Below are 25,797 nucleotides of genomic sequence, written 5' to 3'. Positions count from 1 at the left end.
GAAAGGACACACAGCATTAAGGAACATCATCTTAACATGTGTAGCAGCAAGGGCTTCGCAACCTCTCGCCCATGTTTTTTCGCTCGGCAAATCTCGGCGTCACCACCTTCTTCGAAGCATCCTTTCATTTCATTCTTTTATTCTTGCAGTCATCGTCGCCTTGGACGACGGAAAGTGTTTGTAATTTTGTCTTTAAAGATTCATGCGCAACGTTGCGTTCGTAATTGCTCGTGTACAAAGCGCACTTGCGAGTCATCGCGAGAGTAATTGTCTTATGCCGAAGTGTAAGTGCGCGCCGCAGAGCGTTCCCCCCCCCCCCCCCCCCCCCCGGAGCGCGCACGCAATAAAAACGCCATCAGCCGCTCCCTCGCCGCCCGGCCATCGCCAATGATTATTTCAGCCCGCTTTCCAGCAGGCAGGCGGGCGAGCGCATTTCCGAAACAGTCGCGAAGGCTCCAATCTAATATCTCGTTCCCGTCTTAGATTCGAAAATTGGAACGGAGCGGTTAAATACAAACACGGGAAGGACACAATGTAACCACACAGAAATACCAAAAGAAAACACGGGAGCAGCGTGAAGGGGTACAAAGAATAACTCGCGAGCAAGCGTGTTCTCGCGCGCACCGCTGTGTGCGCCACCAGCGCCGTACACACGGCGAAGAGAAAACGAACAGCTAGGCCCTCGACGCTAGCCGATAAGCAATTTTATTCGCCCGTAGCATTTCCGCCGCCTATTCTATGTTTCCTTTCGCTTCCTTGCCGACTGCTGCTGAGTGGCTTCTCTTCTCTTTATCCTTTCTTTAAAGAAAAAACACGCTATCACTTGATTTCTTTTTTCTTCTGTCTTGCAACGCAATTGCGTGCCTATACGTATTCGTGCACTGCCGACCTATAGCGCGAGCTGTACTACACGCGGTAGCTGCCGCTTTACTTCGGCGCCGGCACGTCGCCCAGCTTCTCGCACCCGGCACCGCTGTAAACAACGCGCTCTGCAACAACCTCGTGGCGTGTTTAACGCGGCTGCCGCCTCTGCTGCGGTGTGGGCGCTCGCGCGCTGCGGCCTTTGTAAATCTGGAAGGCCGATCGGTTTCGTTTTTTTTTTTTCCGCCGGCACTACGGTTTTCTTTGTTGGGCATCTGGGCGTCAGTGGTTGGGTCTCGCCTGGCCGGCTCTGAGTGTACGGCCTCCACTCTTGATTCCTCCTTTTAGGCCGATAGATATATATACATTGAGAGCGTTTCTCTGTTTTTCCGTGCCACCTCGGGTGGAGAACCTAACCGCGTGTTCAACGCACTTAAAAAAAAAGCTTATCTAAGGCTAGAACAAAAGAGATGCAACAATAGGGGTGCTCCAAGTGTTCCTTGGAGACGATTGTGGAGCGATGCCTTTTCGCGTATTGAAGCGCCTTGCAGTATACACGTTGGACTTTTTTTTTTTTTTGCTTGCTCTGGTATGAGGCGGGTGTGGGTGGCGCTGCTACATACTTTACGTCGTAAGCGTATCTTTATTGGGTCCCATATATATATATATATATATATATATATATATATATATATATATATATATATATATATATATAGATATATATATATATATATATATATATATATATATATATATATATATATATATATATATATATATATACGGACTTATGCTACAGTTGTGGCCGAATCTTGGCCACTTTATTGAGTTTTTTCTTTCCTCTCTTCCTTGTTTCGGGGTTTGCTTCACCTGAAAACGCGCGGTCTGCACGGAACAGGGAAAGGGTTCTCGACGCTTGTAAACTTTTCTCGTCCTTATCTCGGCTCTTAATGCTTGCCGCTGTGTACAGCTTATCATGACCAACATTCGCGTCTTGTGTTCTTCATTCAGGCAAACCGAGACAGTGTAGATAAAAAACAGTGACCCCTCCAAGAAAAGAAATATAAATGAAAGTTGAACTGGCGAAACGTGGTGGAAAGTTTCTTGCATTGACTATCTTATTTAGTTATTTCTCCTGTTTATACACACGAGTTAGATGCCTTTGCTATTCATCGTCATTGGTTCAATACGTTACGAAGAACTGCGCCCTTGTAGTACGAAAGGTTCTTACTTAGTTTTTGCACTTTTGCGCCAGGCAGGGACGCTTGCTGTGATAAGAACGAACTCACTGCGCGAATAGGTTTGGTTGTGTTGAGTATAAAGAGAGCAATTTGAACGTAAGTCCCAGGTTTTGTTAAGATGAGCAGGCGAAAGAATAAAAAAATGTGGCACTGAAATGCAGCAGCTTTTGCTACGGATAACATACCGGTGAAAGCGAAGAAAGCGAAGTAATAAAACGAAACAAAAATGTCTCGATAACCATTTTCAGTGGCAACACAATGGTGTTTGTTGGCTTCTACTGATCGAACAAATTATGAATGCTGACAAAAGGGGCAATTGGCTCGGGAATATTGTGAAACGTAACAGTACTTTTATATGCGTACATGCAAAAAATGACGTGCTTCACGCGAACTATTGCGATATAAATTGATTTAGTGGAGCCCGAAGTTCTCCTTGGAACCTCGTTTCAACCTGGGAGACAAAATACGGCACGTTTTTCTTTAGGAGAGGGAAGGAGTGGGATTGGAGTACCCATTGTAACAGAGAAAGCACCACTGTCTCTAACTAATTTACCGTAATGCGTCATGATAAGCTGTCAGTGTGCAAAACGAACACACAGTTGTATATGATACGTAATAAGTGCAATATGTTTGTGGTTTATTCGTGCTTGATGGGAAAACTGTCAGTAATAATACTAATGAGTAAAGACGAAGAATGTGTCAATGAGAAGGTTTAGATGTGGAATATTTGTGTCAGATACCGCAAAGATGGGCAGAAATCACTCACACTTTAGATTTAAGGCAATGTCCAAAAAAAAAAAAAACACGAGTCTTCACTGTTAGTTGCTGCATCTTTTGGATACAACCACTGGTGCAATCGAATTCCGAAGAACTTGCACAAATACTGGATTAAACGATACATCTCGCGTGACATTATTTATTGTAAGGCAGGAAACATTGAAAACAACAGCCTCTGCTCGCGCCATAATTATATAGGAGGCGTATGGCATGTCACGCGCCAGACTAAGGGAACACTGCAACAAAGCCACAGTTGTACAGTTAACCGAGCGTCGCAGTGGACAAGTACAGCGAAGTTTAGCTACCTTCGTCACTGTCGTCTTTCTCTCTGGTTATTGCTTTCATTTTTGTTCTCGTTTTTTTTTCTTCTCGCAAATACCCCTGCCCACCACCTTACGAAACGGCAAGGAAATGATTCCTCGTTTCGTCGTTCCTTTCAATCGCGGCTCACATCGCAGCTTTCACAGCGCGCCGCCATATATCACGCGATCGGTCCCCGAAACATTGAACGGCAATGGGACATTCCCGACCCATGGACTCCTTCCTTCGTTCGATGCGAGCAGAACAGCAAAGAAGAGAGAGAGAGAGAGAGACGTTGTGAGAAGAGGAGGAAGCCGAAAGCCTTCTTCCACGAACGTTTAGGTCCTCGCTTCCTCCCTAGGTTGGGGAGGGAAGAAGAAGGTGCAAGCGAGAGGGAGCCTTGTACCGCCGGCGCTACAGCCTGGGATCCGAGCGTAAGCCCCGTAGCTTCGTATCGCTGATCTCTGCCAGCTATCCTGCGCGTTCCGCTCCGTCCCGTTATCTGCCATCCCTGCACTCCGGCGGCGCTCAGCGGCGGAATACAGTTACACGCCCCGGCCACCCAACACTCGGGTGCTCACTGCTTGCTCCTAGGGGCCCCCGTTACGCCTTGTTCCTTCCCCATAGATCAGTTTCTTGTTCCACTACGCTCTTCTTTGTTCCTTTCTTTTCCCCGCAAAGAAGCGGGACCCGCGGTAAGGAAGGAAGGAAGGGGGAACAGTGCGTGGGTATGTACAGTGCGTCGATGGAGGAAAGGTCCAATTCGCTCTCCCTGCGAACGGAAACGCTACACTTTGTCGACCCTACAGGCCTCACAGAGCTCTGTGGATTAACCGTGGCAACAATGGACTGCACGAGGCAGCTCTGCCGAGTTCACTGCCTGCCATCGTGTCTTCGTAATGCTCGGTATGTAACTGAGAATCGCGCGGTAGTGGCCTGTAGGGAAGGCGCGCGAGGAAGGAAACAGGAAATATATATGAAAAATGAAGTTATACGACAGGAAGAAAGGCTGCAAAGAAAAGGTTACTCCCTGCCGCCCCGAGAAGACAACTCCCTGTGCCTCCGACAGATGGAAAGAGATATATACGGAGAGAGAAAGGTTTGCCACGGGGTGTAGTGTGCAAATAGGCTCGGCAACGTTTCCCTCCTGTTCTGTCACACTCTTGGGTCTCCATGTGTTGGCCCGAGGACAAGAGTGGAGAGCGGGGCTCCTGGGAAGGAAAATGCCAACGGCCGCTCGCGGTAATCAACAAAACGGTTCCTTTCGTTTTTCCCCCATGTGAGTAAGGTATCGGCAAGGAATCTTCTAATGATGCTCACAAAGCAAGGAGGCCCTTATATAGCTGCCGTCTTTTATGATCTGTCTCACTGCACTGTGGTCGCAGGAACGTTGCACCCTAGAATCTTGAACTCCCAGTGACAGTCGCTTCTGCGTATGGTGGACAAAAGTGGGCTCATGACGCTATTCTGCATCTCAACTATACAAGGTTATAGGAATGAGCTTTCGGTGTAATTTGTCACAGCGAGGAAACAAAGGCCAACCACTAGCAAATTAATGAACCTTTAAAGTAAACGCAAAATAGAAATGTTGTGTAGACAGTTTCGGATACCGCAGTGAAACAATCAATACTCACGTATAATGGATGTCGCACATAGACGGTGGGCACCAAGAAATTTCTTTGATCATATGCCATGGTAAATTACAACGCTACAATTTGTCAGGACAGTGATACAAAGTTGACGGTAAGTGTCTTTCATGGGGGGAGTGCTTTTGTATTGATTTTTTACGAGAACAAATGTTATGCTGCAGTTGCTAGACAAGCAAGCCAAAAAAACAAAAAAGAAAGAAAATGCGTTAGTAAACACAGCTATTTACGCCGAGACTTAATCTTTAAGACTATACTGTACTATGTAAGAGGAAAATATCTGCTTGTCTGTACGCTTCCATATTAGGAATATACATGGCCCTAAGGTGAGAGGCTCAGCGCAGCAGCAAGACACGATAAGAAGATTGCGACTGCACTGCGTTTTCAAACAATCAAATGGCTACAAAAATAAGAATACGAAATTTGGAATGTTATGCATTTTTTTTTGTTTCTTTCGTCGAGCTTTCACTCAGAAAGGCCGAATAATATCAAATGCCGCTTTCCACTCCCGGTGTGTGCTCGCATGCGACCGTCTCTGGCCCAGATCCGCCGGCAGCACTCTGTGAGAAGAGATGCAGATGCGTCCGGAGCTTCACGTGCTCACCCCGTGATTCCACGAACCAGCTCAACGCAAACGCTGTGTGCGTCCTCGAAGCCGAGAACAAACATTCGAGAAGCACCACTCGCAGCAATGCCAAACAGCGCTCGCTGCCGGCGCCGCTCGTAGCTCAAGCGCTTTTGTGCGTCCTGCACGTTGATTTTGTGCGCGTAAGTTAGCTTGCAGAAAACGCCCGATTCGTTGGATTTGCGTCCAACACATTTGGTACTCTCTACGTACTCGCTCTAAAAATTTGAATAGTTTTCCTTCCTTTTTTTTCTTGCTGGCTCTTTGCGTTCTCTGTACGACATCTAGAATAATGCCTTGCATCTTCACTGGCAAATAAATACGCGCGTGGATTTGGGTTGTTCAGCACTTTTGAAAGCATGGGACTGCCTCCAGCGACGACACTGCCAAGTCTCGGCCTTCGTAAACGTGTCCACCGCGTGTCACACACTCATGGTGCGGCGAGCGATTGTTTTGGTGTAAAGGTCTTGTAAAAGAAAACTTGATGTTCTTGGCACAGTTCGCCCAATCACCTGTATAATTCATCAATTGGCCACACAGTCGTGCACGCACAAAAGTACAGTTTGCCAAGAAATCAGGAGTATTAGAATGCTACTAAATGTTACTGTAGTACCTTTCTTTGTTTATTTGTTCTTGTAACTATTGTTCTTCGGAAATTGTGCATGTTCTTCATTGCGTGTTTTCTACTGTTTTTTGTTGCCTTGAGCGTCTGCACCGCACATCAAATGGTCAATCGCTCCTTGATCGTCTCATCCACCACCCGTTATCTCGCATGGGAAAAATGGCGGCATTATTTATGAGTATCACTGACATTTCTGAACATGCTGCTTCGGTTACGCCTCAGCCTCCAAATGATATCACGAAACACGTATTCCCCATTTACCTCACTATCCCTGACATGCACAAAAAAGTCTGATATGCCTGTTTCAGCAATATTCCAATCGCCTCAGTCTCACATGTTCTATAGGTTGCCAGATTATATTCAACTATTCACAGCTGCATCTGTACACAGCGAAGGTCAAGGCGCCTCTGCAGATTTTTTCTGCCCTTCGACTCAAGTATGGCGTATCTTTCATATACCTCATCCAACTTCGTCAACAACTGCGGAGCTAGCAGCATTAATGTTGCACTGAAGTACGTGTAAGAGGAGTTAACTATATCGAAGATTTCCATCCTTACGGATTCCCGCGCTGCCCTTAGCAGGTTACAACGCAGCGAGATTGATTGCCCAGTTATGCGCAGCATTACTGACTCTGCGAGCAAAATTTCAACACGTGGTGTTTCTCTCGTTGCTCATTGGATACCTTCACACGTAGGAATCACCGGAAAGGAAGAAGCTGATCGACTAGCTTCAACTTGCGCTCATGACAACTGTGACTTCCCAGAAATTTTGTGCAAGCTTGATGACGCTCCTCTGCTAATTCGTCGCCACCTACTAAAACAAGAGCACTCTCTCCATGAAAAACACTTACCGTCGACATTGTATCGCTGGCCTGACAAATTGTGGTGTTGTAATTTACCATGGCATGCGATAAAAGAAATTTCTTGATGTCCACCGTCTATCTGCGACATCCATTAAACGTGAGTGTTGATCCGCTGCGGTATTTGAAACTGTAAAACCTACAACATCCAGACCAGGCGTCGCAAATGGAACGTTTCCGCCCAGTGGTCGAGGCCAAGGCTTGCCTTGTCGCACTAGAGCACAACTACTCAAGCTGAGGGTTCGCTGCGTGAACGTGCACGAACGTTTATACAGACAAGGACATGTGGCCAGTCCATCGGGTACGTCTTGCGGCTGCTTCGAGACACTTCAGCACCCTATATTTCAGTGTCCCGCTTTCAGTGCGCAGTGCATGTCGCTAGCGAGAGACTGTCATCTCCTTGACCCGCTTTGTACAACACTCGACGAAAGTTTGTACCCCAGTGGTTGTGCGTCTAAATGTGATCAGGCTCATCGCGCTCTACTTACGTTTCTGTAGTTAACTAACCTGTCATCTTTGCCAATGCCTCCGACCCTTTGTCAGACTAAACGCCGCACTCAACAGCCGCATAAGAGCAGGGAGGAGCTTCGCGCCGATCCTAACTCTGTTGCATGCGTAATCATGCGAACGCCAATTAAAATTTGGAGTCGGATATCTTGGAGCACAGACACGCTAGAAGAATTCTTCCAACTGGCACTGTGTAGAAACGCGATTGCCTCTAACTTTTCATTACGAACATATCCACTTACTGGAGTCAACAAAAAGTAATTAGTTAATTTTAGTTCATTGAGCTGCTGACAGCGATAATTGTCATGTAACTTTGTGGCCCCCTGGCCACATAACTTATTTGCACAGGTGGTCTTCGCGTGCCTCCCAGTGCCTAATTTTAAGAAAACCATTAAACTTAATTTTGAACACCCTGTATATTGTTTTCTTTAGTAATCGCCGTTTCTATCATATCAATCATTTAGAGAAGACTTTATCATGTCAGAGAGTGAGCAGTGCAACCACGAAGCTCATCTGGTCCAATTTTCTTCCCGGTATCTGGTATTCCTCTGTTTTCGAGCACCCTGCCATTGGTCCTTCCAAGACGCGGATGAAGTCGAGAAGGCTTCTCCTTTATTCGGAAGTAGGCGGGTTCCGCTTGCGACATGCTTCCGGTGTTTGCTTCCTGGGAAACATCCTGGACAGCAGACTCTTGACGACGAGCTCTGGAAAACTACGCATAGGAGGTACCACTTCAACGTCTTCACTCACTCCAGTGCATTGCTGGCGTGCGCTGGGGCAACCATACAAAAGTCGATGCTCAGACTAAACAGCGCACTTGTGAATAGCTAGTTAATTTGCCAACTGCCGCCGGTGTGCCTACCAGTCTTGGGTTGGGTACCACCGTTGATGTGCCCACAACCGCTCACATTGAGTTGCCGTTGGGCAATGATGTGCCCACCAAAGGCCCATTATGAACGGCCACACATTATACATAGCAATAGTCTACATTTTTTGTGCGTGTGTGTTCTTCAAGTAGTTTCGTGCAAGAAACTCCCGCATGAGACCCGGTCTGTGCCATTGCCTCTTATTACGGTCCAAGCTCAATTGACTCAGCTCCTCCTGCTTAGTCTTCCTGGGATTGGTAAGCACCAGGCCTCGATACCACTTCTGTGACTTTATATGCTGCGCTAAATGCACTATAGGCGTCCTCGGTGTCAGGAGTCCTAAGCGAAGATAACGAACTTATCAGCCTTGTATGTTCGAATACTACGTCTGCGTCCTTACTATTCCTGGTTTACACTCCAAGTGATTGGCACCTTTTGCGGACAGCTGTTTAGTGTTGGAACGCTTGTATACATATTACTCCAAACACACTCATGCCTGGACATTGAGCGTGCTGACGACTCGGCTACATCATATTGGACTCCGCTAGGCACAACTATCGTAAGTAGCATTGAAACAGGTCAAATTTCTGTTGCTGCACGAAGTCCATAGTGACTTACTTACATATTTACACCGATAGATCGGTAACGCGCCAAAGTTCAGCAGCTGTAGCGCTCGTCTCGATCAAGTTTATTGAGATAAAAGGTACGTAATGACATTTCACATCGACGGCATCCACCAAGCTTTTAAGCCCTGGCTGCAGCACTTATATTCATCAAGCAGAATCTTTCCCAGCAACGGTATATCTGCAATTCCAAGGCAGTCCCTCCAGAGTTTACTATCTCCATTATGCTGTGGATAGCACAAACGACGCGTCGTGGGCATAACAAAAAAATTGCCATTGGGCAGTTGAGAAAGAACACGACATTATATTTTAATGTTGCCAACTAGCTGCAATGCCACGGGAAATGACAAAGGAGGTGCAGCTGATCGATATGCCCGTGACTGTGACGGGTGCTTGCTATCCCGACGTCAAGAACGGATGGAGCAGGAAAGCTCTGTGCTCTTGGACGCAAGTCTAAATTGGGCCCGGTGGAATTCATCTGATTTTTCAAACCAGCGCATTGGCTCCCTGAATCCTATCTAAAGCTCATCCTTTCGCACGGCTTATCACAACGAGACGTAACTCTCATTTGTAGTCTATGGCTCGGAGTAGCGTTCACTAATGCATCGGAATCACCCCAAAGTGTGGAATATAAAGGTGTGATGCGGTGAGACAATTCGGAAACTTCTATGCGACTGCCTAGTTTCAGAGAGAGAGGGAGAGAGAAAGCAAGGACAGAAACGGCAGGAAGGTCAACCAGAAGAGCATCCGGTTTGCTACCCTAGACTAGGGGTGGGGAAAAGGGGAATAGAAAGAGGAAAAGGGGAGAAAGTGAGCACTGAGTGCGTGTGAGCGGGACACTATGCACAGGGACACTATAAACGGTCTTTTAAGCTGGTGCACTTCAAGTATTGCACTAATGCACGATTCGCTTTTCGTGCCAGTTACGGGTGTGGCCATGGTCCGAGTATCTTTGACTCGCTGAACGGTCTTAAGTCCAGTCGGTGTAAAATTTCCCGCAGAGAGATGTGTTGTACCTCGTAGCGGAGGCAGGTACACAATAGGTGATCGATGGTCTCCTCGCATCCACAGGAATCGCACATCGGGCTCTCGGCCATTCCCACACGATGGGAATATGAGTTCGTGAACGCTACTCCCAGCCACAAGTGGTACAGCAAGGTTGCTTCACCGCGGGAAAGGCTAGATGGCAGTTGTAGTCGTAGCGTGAGGTCCAGTCTAGTTTCAGGTAACAAATAAAAACACTTTGCAGCATGTTCAACAAGCTTGGCAATCGTCCCCTCGCAAAAAATAGAATTCTTGAACCCTGGCCACAGCCGACAGGATGAGTTGCTCTAAAAGCGCTAGTGTTTACAAAGAAAGCATCTGGGCTCAATGAAGAAATGTAGCCGCTGCCAATTTCCTTCTTCTTACTTGCGCGGAGAGATGCTTTTCATGTCTATTCTTCTTTACTTCTAATCTTTACTGTCGTTTCCCCAAGACCCAGTGCAGAATAGCCAATCGTACAGTCAATCTTGCTATCCTTTCTGTCTTTCATCTCCTGCCTACTGTTTCTCCCTCTAGCATCCCGTTTCTCAGAGCCGCGTGATCTGGCTGTTTGGACCGCCTGATCTCTTCAATTATTGCAATTAGAGGACCGCTATTGCTGCTGTCCTTGGCAAACTAAATAGAGATTCGCACAAGAAGCCGTCATATGCAGGATTTCTCCATACTATTCCAAATACTTGTTGTTAAGCTTCATATTGTTGTTGCTGAGGAAGTACCGAGGGAATTACAGGCGGTTGACAAATCCGTAGCCTTAATATCATATGAAGTTTGAGGATTCAGGTCCCATCTGCGTTTCTTTTTAACTCTGCGTTAATTATACCGTTGCAAGTTTTTAACTCTATCAAAACGATGAAAGAAACAAATCCTGCCAAGAATCAACATGTTTATTTCCTAGGATATTCCCCAACTTGTTTGATAAATTCCCTTTCTACCTCCCCCTTCTACTCTGTTTCTCTTTTTATCCCTCTTCACCCTTCCCCCTGCGCAGGGTAGCCAACCGGAACTACCTCTGGTTAACCTCCCTGCCTTTCTCTGCATCATTTTCTCTCTCTTTTGATAAATTGCTTTTACTATACAACGTTAAAGTGATTATCTTGTTCTCCATCATTCTTCATAAGTAATCGCGCGCAAGTTGTGGAAACGTGCGCAATAACTGCCTTGCGTAATGATCAAAAGTTTAAAGAGCTGCGTTGTGGGATTTTGGTCCGGTGAGTTGAAATAGGCACGTTCACTGTCTTTATCGGATTAACTAGTGGTGGTTACCTCACGCTCTTATACCGTTGTCCCAAAATGAAAGAAGGCATTACCAAAACTGTAATCGCTTCAGCGCCACGAAAACTACAGTGCAGTTTTTCCTCCCTAGGCGCAAACTTTAATTAAAAAAATAAGTAAAGCAAATCAGTCTGTTTTCAACCACAGAGTAAAAGTGGCCAGAGAGTCTCGCCGGTTGCACTGCAATCAACTAGCAAAGCTGAGACTGGTTTAATGTCATTATCTCAATAAAGGAGCTTGAAATGAACGGCCGGTGCACACAACAAAACCCCTCTTGTCTCTGCACTGCTAACGCACGCAATTTCTTCAAGCGATGCCCTCGACGAAACCATCAGCAGCCTCTGCATCATGAACTCCATTACGATGCGCCATGTTTCGAAACAAAGCAGTTCTCTCCCAGTGCCAACGACCGGCGCCATGACGAGGGTTATCACTGTAGCGTGCCACATTTTTTTCAGTGTGAAGAAAGACTGTTGATCGCATTCTCCTTCATTGGTTATCGTTACGCTCCATTTTGGTAACACCAAATTTGTACGGACAACGTAGCAAGCAAGGTCTACCTTGGTTCGTTTCCTGCGAAACAAAGCAGCTCCGGACGTGCTCGGAGAACTACGCGTATTTTTCTGAGATGCGAGTGTGCTTCAGTGTTGCTTTACAGTTGGATTATGACAAGGAAAAAAAACGGCGTCAGAGGTAAATGCTCGTCATACGTGCATGGACGTGAATGGATGTGGCAGGCGCAACAAACAGCATTCGGATAACACTGCGCGAGCATAGAAATCGCTTGCGCATATATTGTTTGCAAGGCTATATAGACAACAGGCACTAACAAGGACTTGTAAATGTGGGGAAGGACTCCTTTTATTCAATGAAACATTGCTTCCTTCAATGCGCGAGGCGGTAATGTGATAGGGAACACAGTTTTAGCGATACAGAGCAACGTAACGCTCAAAGTGAACATTTTGAGTTTGTCTCATGGGCAAGGTAAAAGTGACAGGAAAATAAGATTTTGCACAGACGCAGACAACGAATCCTGTCTGAAGATGACGTTTGGAAAATTTCACAGTCATGCTATATTTGCCACGTCCGTATTAAAATAACTAAAAAAAGTCTGTGCAGAACGATGTTGGAATCAATAAAACAAGGAGTGTAAAACTAAACGCTATGGGTATAATTGTCCTAATTTTCGTTTGGTGTAATCTCACTCAATGTTTGTGTTTAGGCGCAAGCCTTTCGCAAGCTATGACGGAATGGAAACCCTATTTCAGTCTGATGCACACCGTACGACGTCGACGCGCCGATACCACGAGGACCAAGACGATAAGAAAAAAAGTGCAAGTGCACAAAAGAAAGAAGTGAGTTGTTTATGTGCTGGTAACGCCGGTAGACATCAAACAGATATATCAGAAACTGGCGCTTTAATTAACGAAAATCCATTGCTCGCATGAGTGTCATTACCTGTCTTGGTTGATACTTATTCGGGACATCGTGTAGTTGCATTTTGGCGTAATAGGCTGACATACTCGAGCTCCGGCATAACATCAGCCCATTGTTACAACAGACCTGGTTGCATGAGTAGGTAGGTCCAGTGGTCTCAAGCACGCTCGCTGCAATCTGTCTCTAGAGGCGGGAGGCGCTTGACTTTGTTCTTTGCCTGGTCCGAAACGCCGCAGGCAAAGGATCGAATCAGCTTGTTTTTACTGTGAGCCAGCGCCTCCTAGCTGCATTCACTCAAGCACGTTCCATTCTTCCTTTTAAAATTTTCTGTGAGTTAACCTCTGATTACCTTACTATATATCCACGAATTTCTGTACTACGGTATAGTGCATCTTTCTATAGCATTATGAAAGCAGCAATTGATTGCGACAGGGTGTAAATCAGCGAAGTCGCAGCACAAATTGCAGCAAGAACACGTATAAATTCAAACAAGCGCATAATGTTTCCTGGAGAAAGTGGTCCCAGGGGCGGAGTATCTAAGTGCGCCTTGAATTATCAGCGAACACTCGTGGCGCAAAGATGCTTGCCGCCAAATTAGCGTGACCTCTACAACGGTGTCTCAAGTGGGAAAGTTCTTTTCGGCGTGGCTTCTTCTTGGAGTGACCTCCGACAGGAATTGCGCGATGAGGCATGCGACGACCTCATCCGAACCTAATTGGGCGGAAACTAATTGGAGGACCAGGTATGGGTATTTTTCCTTCTTGCTTCACTGACAGCACACGCGCACAATAGCAAGAAAACACCTCAGTGGAAAGCGTTGGGACGATAACCCATACTCACCAAAGATGAGTGGAAGCTTGAGTCTTACTATTATTCTTTGTTGGGCGGCGTGGCTTTTTGCTGCACCGACGCAAAGCAAAATGCAGTTGCGCTGTGCCCTTCTTGTTCTGCGCCTCTGCATCGGAACGGAAGACTCCTCCATGAGCAGTTTGAAGGACCATCGCAACATTGATATTTGGGACGGCACGATCCCTGCCGCGAATGCATTTTATTGCTTCGGCATTCGGCAGCGTTAAGGAGTGTTCAATCAATCTAGAAAGCTGTCCTGCCATTTACAGGCACGCTTCATCAAAATTCACCGCGTCTCGTGAGTTTTGGGGCGTGAACGCGACTGCTTAAGATGATACAGACGCTGCCATCTTCGCAATGGATTCAAAACTGATTTTCTTCTGAGCTTCGCGCTCCGTTGTTATGGTATACTGACCACATGCAGCAACAAACTTGACGTTTCTGAGCGCGGGGAGTCGTTTGACGTCGACCGCAGCAGTACATTTTAAGTACAAATAAATTCTGTGGGTTTAAATGCCAAAACCAGCATATTATTAGGAGACGCACCGAAGGGGTTAAAGGGGGAAGGGGGGGGGCGGGGATCCCGGAATAATTTTGACCAAGTAGGTTTTTGTCACGACCTACTGAACTCCAGACCAGCACAGATCTCCCTGCTTCAGCACGTCTGGTCTAGTTCGTCCCTTTTGCCGGGATAGAGCATGCGAGCAGAGTGGAGCTAGTTATAACCTGTTCGCTGTCGTCTGCTTCTGCGATCTGTTCAGTGCTGTTGCAAGCACAAATCGCTCGTATTAGCAGTAAATGAATAAATTGACAAATATAAAAAGAAAAAAAATTGCGAATGCTTTGTTTTTGAGTAGTGAAATTAGAAGAGGAGGAGCGGTGCATGAAAGGTAAACAATGAGCATAGGTGGCAGGTGCAATGCTAGACGGCATAAATATCCCTTCCCTAGCCTCTGTAAGAGACTGGAAATATTATTTTAAAAGATTCATGGGATAATCTAGCTTGTTTTGAGTTGATTACGAATAGCCTAATGTCGTAGATGACATTAGGATTTGCTGTTGTGTGCCGTAGTGAAAGGTAGGGAGGAGGAAAGAGAAAAGTAGAAGGCAGGGAGGTTAACGAGAATAACGTCCGGTTGGCTACCCTACACCAGGGGAATGGGAAAGGGGAAAAGAAAGATAACAGGGAGAGAGAGGAGGGAAGGAAAGAAGGAAATTGCGGCAAGTTCGCTGACGCGTGTGGTTTTACAGAAATTGCAGTAATAGTCACAGATGGTCGCACAAACCCGTCGTTCTTAAGAAACACAGGAGTGCCTTCACCGCTTTATGGGCCGATGGGCGATGGGGGTGGTGTTCCAGCAGCACCTGCACAGAAAGCGGCCGATTGTCTAGTTTTTGGGAAGCTTTGGCAAGTTCTAGAGGACAAGAACTTGAAAGGCAGATGATCTGGTAAAAGTCCTGCACCCAATATGTGCAATAGGTTGATCGAGTCTGTTTCAAGGAAGGGTAATCATAGCTAGTTTTTAATGTTGTTGGATGTGTAGCTCGGTAGTAAGCTTGCAAGAGCGATCCTAGTGCTTTAAAACGTGATGCATTGCAGGCCTTGTGTCACGGAACTCCTTTCAAACTGCAAAGCTAGCTTCTCCGCGTGGTACGGGGGCAGCATAACGGTGATACGAAAGATACGTACGCAGCGAAGCTGTATGCGCAATTCTCTTTTCGAACTCGCGACGCATTTGCGGACAACTTTTAAGAGTTAAAATGAGTGGTAATCGTTCTGTTGTCGAACGTTACGGTGGTTTCCAGTTTCTAAAGAGAGCGGAAACGAACTTTAGAACGTATACAATTAAACGGTTGCGTACCTTACGAACTCTATAAACAATGTGACTTATAATAATCTGCAAGATCTGTGTGCTTTGCTACTGCCTGAAGAAGACAATAGGAGTGACTATTTGACGCTGTTTTAGAGAGCAGCCAACTGCACGCACCGCCATTTTTCAGGTTCGGGCAGTCAACTTTTGGAGCCAAGTGACCGATCGAAGCCTTGTGGCATCACTGTCACTGTATTCACAAAAATAATCAACCGGGCAAGTAGTTCGTCACAGCACAACAGCCGCTGTACGAGTTACAACGCCGCACCAGTGAACCGTAGAGTAGCAGATGAACAGGTTATAAAAGTGAAACCAACGGCCAACGGTTGAACGAAAGTGGGCGCAAGAGGCTCCCATAGAAGTCGGATATCTGTGAAGGTCTTCAGTTCCAGTAGGTGGTGGTTTTTACACTCCGCGTCCGTGGAAATCCAGCCGCCACGGCCGGGATTCGATCGCACACCCTCGGGCTTAGCAGCGCAACGCCAAATCCACTACGCCACCACTACGGTTTACCAGTGCATTTTGAGGCAGCGCAGGAATCCTGCTCCAGATCCTGCGCGGAGATAGTGCGCGTAGCGTGTGTGAAAAAAAAAGAAAGCATAGCTGAGGACTATAGAACAAGCAAAGCCAACGAAGAAAAGAAGATAGCCGCGATAAAAGCAAACGACAAAATAGATTGACGAAGCAAAAGAATTCAAGAACGATGATGACACGAGTCGTGGAGCACCACTTCCCAGCCACGAGATGCCCACGCAACTCAACGACGAGTAGGTGGCAACAACGAGGTGATCAGCGCAGCCGGCGGCGGCGGAAAATGCGGCGGTTTTCAAACATTCACGATTGGCGTGCATTGCTGCGAGTCAAGCAAGCAAGCAAGCAAGCAATCAAGGAAACAAGCAAGCAAGCAAAGGCTGTTCGCTGCAAATGACACAACACCTAAAGTGAGCTCGCCTGTGTTTGCACATGCGCATATAAAGAAAGCGAACGCTTACCTGCGCAACTCGACAATGACTCCGGCTGCCTTATTCCTGTTCCGCGTTTGTTTCTATCGCCTCGCCTTTGAAAACGGCTCGGCGCCGCCACACAGGAAGGCCTTCTCTTGGGCTATAGCTGCTGTTGCAAGAGAAGGCCATTGTTTTACAACGAACTGGTTCTCCCTAGAACCAGTGGCTGCTGAAACGAGGGACACCCCTTCCCGCTCTTCGGCCTCCTTTATTTTCACTCTATTGCCACCGTAGCAGAGTGCGAGGTACTGCACGAGTTGTTGCGTGGCGGTAGCTCTACGAAACCAGAAACAGGCCCCCGCTAGCAAATGACGTGTCTGATTTGGTACGCACACAGCACGTGGAACGAAATGGCTTTGAAGTTAAGTGGCCATTCGAAAGCGGCGCATGGCTGGACAGGCTGCCAAATGTTGTCGCACCTGTGGGCGGTTGCGCGCAATGGCACGAAGGGAAACGCGGGAGTGTTTGTTTCGTTGTATATGTATGCGTCAGGCGCAAGGCGATGCGTCGCGTGGCAGCCGGATAACGGGGAGAAAACAAACGAGGCGCGCGTGTCAACCGTTATTCAACGCTGAGATATTTTATTACCTCATTCTCTTGCTCTTTCTGAAACGATTGAAGCCATAACCTCGATATAGCTGCGCATGTTGAGAAATCTGGGCGAGAGAGCGATTGTTCCAGTTTGGGGTGATTTCTTTCGAATGCGAAGCGGTCGTTTGCATCCTTGCCATGGTCAGCTTGGTCTCGACGATGTCATGCCACTGTGTCATAACATAATGATTTTGAGTAAAGGAAAGCTCGTCATGCTGCCTACCTTGAAATGGAGGACAGCAAATAAATTAAAGTCATGTATTACCCAACGTATAAAAAATACAAGCGAACGAGGAAATTTACATTATCCAGCTTATCCGTGGGGCACAAGGAAAGTTACATCATGAAGTAGGCTTTTTAGGCGCAACTTCAATATAACGAAAGCGGTACGAGGCAGCACGTGTGTTTAGCTGCACAAAGCTATATCTGGCGGTCATTTGGGCCAGCCGTCCCGGTTGTCTGCGGCAGCGGCGATGTGACGTGCAACGGCTGTTTACAGCATCGATCACATTGTTGCATCGTAAGTGGAGGCGCGTGGCGAGGAGTGTCTCCCATTCCGCAGAACTGGTGCGCGTTCAGTTCAACGTGGCCCGTATGAATGAAGGTGCAGCTTGTGCGCTAGTATACCTTAGAATAAGGCGAATAATCCATGCACGCCGGTTGGGCACTCAATCTTTAATGTGAAGCACATTTCCTCTACCCACTCGGCTTTTGACGTGTGTCCTCACTCTTCGGTCATCGGTCGGCGGTTTTGTGTCGTCGGTTTCTTGCCGGTTAGGCGCGGAGCCAGGTTCCAGGACCGACAATGTACAGTTGGTAAGCGCACTTTTGTTCTGCGTAATCAAACAAGAAATCACGAACTGAAACCTGTACATATAACAACGGTTCATAGGTACCTCAAAGGCACACATACCTAGCTCTCATTGGAATGATGCATGATATTCCCTGGCTTCCCCAGCTGGTCAAAGGTACCCCAGCTGATCAAAGTTAATCCGGGGTCCTCCGATAGGGCGTGTCTCACGATCAGACCGTTGTTTTGGCACGTAAAACACCAGACTTCCTTTTATTTGCAGATTCGAGCACCAGTGTTTAACCTGGATAATTTATTTAGAACTTGTGTCTATGCAAGGTGCCGAGAAAACCCGGACGAAGTGGCCGAAAGGGGCGTGTCGAGAGAAAGGAACGACGAGGCGCCGAGTGGCCCCTATGTATACTGACGTCACAGGAGGAAGTGCGTAGGTAACGTCATAGGTGGCAGTGCTGAGGATTTTTGTTGCTCATAACCGGCGGTGGTTATGAACATGCTTATGAACATGCTTAAGAACATGCGTTGTGCCTCATTACCATAAGGCACTGCGCAGCCGATCTCTTACTCGCGATTTTTTTCACGAGCTGCGTATGCTCTCGCGCCTATATTGAAAGCGGATGTATAAGCCGCGTGCTTATACTCGGTTGGGTCGGTGGTAGTTGGGCATGTGCGCTAGGCAGCCGCATTAGGCAGAACCGCTAGCCGTTGAGAAACCATTTTAAGGGGTGGACTGCTTTGCACATCCTGTGGCTTTCGTATTGCTAAAAAAAAAATTTGACATTACGATGGCCAGTCGGAGGACCAACCTCTGAAAACGTTAAGACAACTTACTTCAAGTCAGGAAATAAATCGAATTCAGGTGTTTTACGATGTGACGGTGTGCAAGAAGAAAAGAAAAACTTCTGAAGAAGTACAAGAAAAAAAGCGCTTTTATTGGAGAAGCGCAAGCATTGACCTTGGCGTGATGGTAACCACGATATGGGTTCACGATTTCAAAAAGAAGAAACCTAATTGAAGCTCAGAGTAACCAACGGAGTGCGGAGTAAACGCAACGAATGTAGTGCGTAAGTACGGTATTGCTGAACTGGGACTTGGTGTGACGAAGCAATTTTGGTTTCATGATAAAACAAAGTAAAGCCTGATCTCCGCAGCCATATCATCGAAGCTTCTTCAGAAGATTGGGCGTCTCCGTCGCTGCATAATGTAGCTTCACAACCTGCGTCTGCGCAGAAACTTGTAAATATTATAGCAACCAATTTCCCTCAGCGCGCGCAGTTTTCACCCATTTCTCTTTTTCTCCGAGGCGAGTGATACGCAATCTGCCTCATACTGTTATGACGTCTGGATGTGCCACCTATGCGAGCAACATATCTATAAACATGCCAGCGACGGTTACGCCGACATCAGTAGTGGTACGGTGAACTCCGCAGGGAAACTGGGCTCGCTTCCACGGGCGAGCTGTTCGGCGTTATTTTGTCTGTGCGCGGCTCCGTTTATGTGGAAATCGCGACTTGGGAATGCGGACACGAGTGAGTGCAAACACACGAGTGACGCGTGTTTTCAAATGCTCCTGGCCAAAAGGCGCCCATAGCCTTCAATTTCACCGGCGTCATTTATTCCTGCGGTCCCATCCGCGTCGCTGGTATTTGAGGATAACCAACGACGCGCCGAGTAACGGCACATTACCGTGATAAGTGATGCGTTAGCCTATCTGCGCATGCGCAGCCTCTCCCACGAGCCACCACGGTAGACGTGCCGAGGTATCACCGTTAGGGCATACCGTCATCGTCTACAGTGTTAGAGCGTAGAATCAGATAAATTATGTAGTGAAGAATGAGCCCTTCAGAGTGCTCTACATCGACCGCTAATGCAGCGGCGCTATCCGCTAGACAGAAATAAGGATTTTCCCGATTCATTGCCGTCGCTCTCGGCCGAGTCAAGTCTAAACAAATGCTGATATATCAATAAAGCAATAAACAATAAACGCAATAAAAACAATAAAACATCGATAGTGCGTTGTCCTTGTCCTTAGCGAGAACTGGCACTAGATTGATGTCATTTATTTGGTGCCTTCACGAAAGAGAGCGAGTAGCGAAGACAAATGCGCATCGAAGTGGGTAGTTTGGGTGTTCTGGAAACTGTCATGTTGTCACGCTATATTACAGCAACCTGCGCGGTAATCACTGGTATTGGATGTACGTGCGCTATCTGCCTAAGGCGTCAATATCGGGGTAATGTATCATGCATTACGCGTCCCGCAAAGCTATAACTCTGTAATTTCAGGTTACTATACCATTCGAAGACTGAGACGTTGGTAGACGAATCGCCATCAAGATTATCATTGGGATCTGAAATTAACTCGAAGTCACTGATCTGGACGTCAATTTCCTCGTAGATTTCGCACTGGATGACAGCTTCTATTGAAATGCCTGATTAGTTGCAATATCCAACATATTCGCAGAGGAGATGACTTTTGTTCAACCACAATATGTACACACACGCGCACATGCATACGCGCACACACATTCACCAAAATAACTTCCAATAAAATCAGGGCAACACTTCAATCAACCAAGAGAACAGGCTGCCTTCAGGAAGGGATATTCTGCAATGGATCACATCCATGTCATAAATAAGTTAATTGATAAATCTGGGGAGCGCAATCAACATTTCTACATGGCTTTAATAGATTATGAAAAAGGCATTTGATTCATCAGAGAGAGAGAAAGAGATTGTATAGAAAGGGTAGTTCTGGTTGGCTATCTTGCACAGGAGGAAGCAGCAGTGAGATAGAAAAAAAGAGAGAGGAAGGAGGAGAGAGAGCGAGAAAGAGAGACGAGCACAAACAAACCGTGTACACTATAGAGCGGTAGGGGGTGGCGTTCTTAAAGTTTGTCATGAAGCCCCGTAGACAGCAGGAGCCTTAATAATGCGAATAAGGCCTTCTGCGCTGATTTTCTTTGGGAGCACTGGCCTTTTAGTTCTTATAGCGGAAGATTGCCCAATTGGTCCATCACTCTGCACATCACTTGCCTGCATTCACAGGGGACCCTGCTCATGAGAAGGAAATTTACAGACGAATTAAAATGGGGTGGAGTGCATACGGCAGGTATTGCCAACTTCTGACTGGGAGCTTATAACTGTCATGGAAAAGAAAAGTGTTCTAGCGATGCTAACATAACGAGCAGAAACTTGGAGGTTAACAAAGAAGCTCGAGAACAAGTTAAGAACCATACAAGGAGCGATGGAGGAGGAAGAATAAACATTATTTGTGCACAGCAGATTTGAGACCTCGGCCTCTCTACCTAGATGACAGCCTCGAACCCTTGATCCCTGGCGGCATCTACGAAAAATGTTCGGCGTAACATTAAGAGAAAGGAAGAGAGCGCTGCGGAGTTGACATTAAGGGAAAAAAATGAAGCTGGAAAGGCCATGTCATGCATAGGGTAGATAAGCAGTAGGCCATTAGAGTTACAGTATTTGTGCCAAGGGAAAGGGAGCGCCGTCGAGGACTGCCGAAAATTCAGGTGGGGCGATGAAATTAGGGAATTTGTAGGCGCAAATTAGAGGCCAGCTAACGCAACCCAGGGATAGTTCAAGATTGCATGGAGAGGCCTTTGTCCTGCAGTGGACATAAAGATAGGCTGATGACACACACACACACACACACGTATATATATATATATATATATATATATATATATATATATATATATATATATATATATATATATATATATATATATATATATATATATTATGAATGACAGTATCAATTAAGAAAACTGCAGAAGAATCTAAAGAACTCCCGATACAGCTTTTTGTTGCTCAATGTGCGCTACATAAGTGTTTTTCCGAGCATGAAAAAAAGCCCGCGAATACACGCAAAATTGCCGCGCAACTAGCCGTTCCAGGCAGGCAAATGTATAGGTGCTTATTTTTTTCCTTTCGTTGTCAAATGACTTAGCGGCAAGCAGAAGTTGCCCCTGCAAGGCGACCATGGAGGACGGGTTTAGAACTGCCGCTTTTTGCGGTGCAGTCAAACTATTCGACAAACACTCGCGTAAATCAGTCACATAGAAAAAAAAAACGTCCTTATTCAGAAGGCCTTCAGGCGGGAATGATTATACCAATATCCTCGAGAAACGTATGCGAGCCATATGAGATAGCTATTCCACTTTATGGGGCACGACCAAAGTCTTAGCGTTTCGACCGCAGATAATGAGAAGCTGCTTGTGGACTCGAAAACGGCTGTGCGAGAGGGCTTCGAAAACATTTATCTCGTTGGTCGTCATGTAGGAACTCCGCGAGAGGGCGTTCTACACAGGCGACGTGAGCATGGTGGCAACTGCCATCACCCCGTTTCAAAGGGGACGCTCCTACCTTCCATCCATCCATCCATCCATCCATCCATCCATCCATCCGTGGGGAGGCCTGGCGACAATTCTTTTTCTTTTAGTCTTTGTTAACATGGCTTAAGAACCGATTCAGACCGGCTATATCAAACTTCACACTGAATGGCCCACACCCCGACACTTGATACTATATATCGGTGTTTATTGGAAATATAGTGCGCACGAAACATGCATGTATCTGGCGTAAACAAAAGTTATCGCCTTTCGGGCACTAAGTGCGATGACGTCCCACTTCGCATGCCCTTCTGGTGGTGCACACGTAGTCTGAAGTGGTTGTACCCCTTTAACAAAATAAATATAATGATCACATCTTTAAAGAGATATCAATTTTGCGAAAGTCATTGCGCGAAATGGTACTGCGTTGTGCAGAGCACGTATACGGCAGCTGCTTATCGTTCTGTATCAAGAAAACAATGGTTTGTTAGACGTAATAGTTCTGCGGAAACCCGCAAGGTGGAGAGAAGTAATTAATTAAGGGAAAATGAGACATCCACCCAGCCGTAGCAATTGCTACAAAGGAAACCCATACGGGCTCCTCGAAAGAAAAGCCTCGCAGTTGAAGAAAAATTCGTCCTGGTCCTAGACTGCGAAGCTTTTTTTTCGGGGAGCCCGTATGGGTTTCCTTTGTAGCAATTGCTACGCTTGGGTGTATGTCTCATGTTCCCTTAATTAATCCTTTGTTAGGTGTGTTTATGTGTGCGTGTGCGTATCCATGCTTCTGAATGGGAAGCGTTCTTGCAAAGCCGTCTTATTCATCTTCAAGAGAACAGACAGTAGGTACTGCACAGCTTGAGGCAAAGCGCAAAAAAAAAAAAAACACGAGGACAACAGTGCTGTGTCGTCGTTCCCTTCTGTTGTCCTCGTGTTTTTTTTTTCAGCTTTGCCTCAAGTTATTCATCTTGGTTGCATGTACTTAGAGAGAGGAAAGATTATCTTGATAATACTGATAACTAATTGGGAAAGAAATGTTTATATTAATGTTTTGCAGACACGAAGGGACTAAAGATCGAACGAAAAGAGAGGATCCTGGACTTCTTCCACCAAACCACTACACATGCGGGTCAGGCCGACTCTCTGTTTGCTCTGGTTCCTATTTACCTCGGCCCTAATGTCCTCCGGGGGCTGACACATGCTGTAGTTCATCTTGTAGCATTTTTTTTTTGCCACTGAAGTTCCAAAAATTTTGCCTTCTTCCATGCGCACTAAGCACGCCCGCACAATTTTTTCCAAGCTTTAGGAATGCCTATAGTTCTTACCAGACATTGTTGATGCTTTTTCCTCGTGTGAGCTGGCAATTAGGGTGGTGCAGCTTTATGCTCTCGTAAAGAGACCCCGTGGCAACTAGCTCGTCAGCAGAACAACATGTCGTATTCTAACAGTCGCTTCACAGCTTGAGATGAAAAGTCTACGGTGAAAACAATCACAAGTATACAATAAACATATATTGAAATACACTAACCATCTGACAAGTAAGCCCATGCCGGGGATTGGTAAGAATTGATAAGATACGAGAACGCTGAGTCGACGTTCTTTTTTCTAACGTTTCGAAAAATGTCTCATCAAAATTTAGCTGCGATCGATATCCATCGTCTGCCTATACCATACTGTGCCCCATAGCCTTCGTCTAAACTTGTGTCTCCTAGATGTTTCATGAAGTATGTTGCATGGCGCGATTGCCATTAGTTTAAACTAAGTAGTGGTAGAAACAGTTTTTCGATGGAACATATTTTAATTTGCCGCGAAATGGGCCAGCGTACGTACATTCGTTTGTTTATGTCGGCTTAATTTATGTCGGCGTCGCTTTCACGAACTCCTATTCATTCCGCATCGGAATGGCCGACAGCCCTACTTGCGGCACCTGCGACTGCGAGGAGACGATTCAGCACCTCCTTTGTGACTGTCCCAGCTACAAAGTGCCAAGAACAGTGCTCGTAACCACGCTCGAAAAACTGGACAATCGCCCCTTTACAGAGGAGAAGGCTCTAGGACACTGGTCCAGACGGGCTTCGGCGCTCAAGGCCTTAAAGGCTTTGCTGAAGTATCTAAGGACTTGCGAATTGTGCGATCGCCTTTGAGTGTTGTTTCGCGTAGTATCGCGGTACTGCGTGAATTTCCTTAATTTTTTTTCTCCTCTTCTTCTTCTTTCTCCTTTTATTCCCTTTACCCCTTTCCCCAGCACAGGGTAGCCAGCCAGTACTTACACTGGCTAACCTCCCTGTCTTTCCTCCTCTTTGTCTCTCTCTCTCTCTCTCTCGGCTTAATTAAGTGCTCGGATGAAACAGAAAAAAAGTTTTGGATCGAGATGGGTTCATGAAGCTCCTTTTCTATGCTTCGGAAGCCTGCCTTTAGTCATAATAAATGCGTGGTTACAGATACACAAACAGATTTGTTTCGTGCAGGTAGTGCAATGGTGAATGATAAAAAAGAACATGTATTCAGCGTTCTTTCTCGGGAGGACGCCTTGGGCGAAGGCCTGTGACACAGAGGTAAGACAGCCTTGATGAAGTCCGGAATGAAAACATGAAAAGACAATGATGAAAACGGGCTTCATGAAGTCCGGGCCAATTTCATAAGCTGTTTCAGGCGATGGGTTATCAGGGGTATTACCACACATTGCAAATGCATTATTAGATTAAATTTAATTTCTGATACTGGTGTGCGACTTCGATCTCACGACAGAAAGCATGTTCACTTGTTTACTTCTAATTCTGCATGGCAGTATTCGTCGATAGATCTCTGTATTTGCTGACTAAGGCATAATATACGGCGACGAGTTCACATATTGCTTGAAGCGTAACGTAATAGACACGGGATGTCTACTGAGTCCAGCAATGGCACCGTGCAGGAACACGAGCGAAAGGAAATCGCGGAGTACAGCCGTCAACGTGCCTCTTGGCGTGTCCGGAACGTTGGGGAAATGCGTGTTCCTCTTCGCAGGTTCGTACAATTTGCGGAGCTCCTTTACGTAACAGAGGATTTTCACACGTGCAAACTCTGCAACACGCGCAGCTGCTGCTTCTTGATCCGCCCTTTCGACGCACATTCGTCCTCCAGCTTACGGATAGGATTTTGTTAGCAGGCGTCCGTTGCTGGCTGTGCGGCGAAATCCGCAGACGATTATAATCCGAGGTATACCATGGATAGCTAAAGAGCTACTTCCACCGAGTCAAGCTTTCGTGTGAATCGTCCTGTTGGACTGCTGCCGCAACGATAGCGGCTCGCCTAGGCCTACTTTACATAACCTGATCTTCAATGTCAAATCTTAGATGTATTTTGGCGAAGCTGTAATTTAGGTTAATCGAGAAGGTAGCAGCTGTATTTGAAGCATCATACATGTGGTGTTGGAGGCAGGGCTTCTCCATTCGGTATTGAAAGCTCATCAATGTTAACACTGTATTGTCATCATGGGTCGTGGCCAACCGCACACTATTACAACTCTTCCACTCTTCTGCTTCGGAAGATATCTTATACTTACTCTATGTTGGCGGGCAAGTTCGCCTTTGACCGCGATGACTGTTGTTCACTGGTGCTTCTGAAAAGTAGAGCTTCTTGTTTATTATTCATTGTATTTTGTGA

General features: G+C 46.4%; 1 protein-coding gene and 1 long non-coding RNA gene across 7 annotated transcripts in view; one reads left to right on the top strand and one right to left on the bottom strand.

Annotated features, from left to right (window-relative positions):
- Positions 1-25,797, top strand: part of LOC135896232 (lachesin-like) — a 348,730-nt gene that overhangs the window by 261,906 nt on the left and 61,027 nt on the right. The window contains exons 1-2 of one of the 6 annotated variants that reach the window (XM_070531780.1): positions 17,757-17,814; positions 25,067-25,158. The exons of the other annotated variants lie outside the window; for them this stretch is intronic. Of the exons in view, the coding sequence (XP_070387881.1) occupies positions 17,804-17,814; positions 25,067-25,158 (103 nt within the window). The 5' untranslated portion in view covers positions 17,757-17,803. Of the gene's footprint in view, positions 1-17,756; positions 17,815-25,066; positions 25,159-25,797 lie in introns of those variants that run through there. 6 annotated transcript variants of the gene reach the window in all.
- Positions 1-25,797, bottom strand: part of LOC135897588 (uncharacterized) — a 191,153-nt gene that overhangs the window by 120,172 nt on the left and 45,184 nt on the right. Inside the window, exon 2 of the long non-coding RNA XR_010563173.1 lies at positions 14,819-14,897. This is a non-coding gene — a long non-coding RNA (uncharacterized lncRNA). The remainder of the gene's footprint in view (positions 1-14,818; positions 14,898-25,797) is intronic.

Source organism: Dermacentor albipictus, chromosome 1 (genome assembly GCF_038994185.2).
Source record: "Dermacentor albipictus isolate Rhodes 1998 colony chromosome 1, USDA_Dalb.pri_finalv2, whole genome shotgun sequence".
NCBI lineage: Eukaryota > Metazoa > Arthropoda > Arachnida > Ixodida > Ixodidae > Dermacentor > Dermacentor albipictus.
This window is presented reverse-complemented; position numbering and strand designations above follow the sequence as displayed.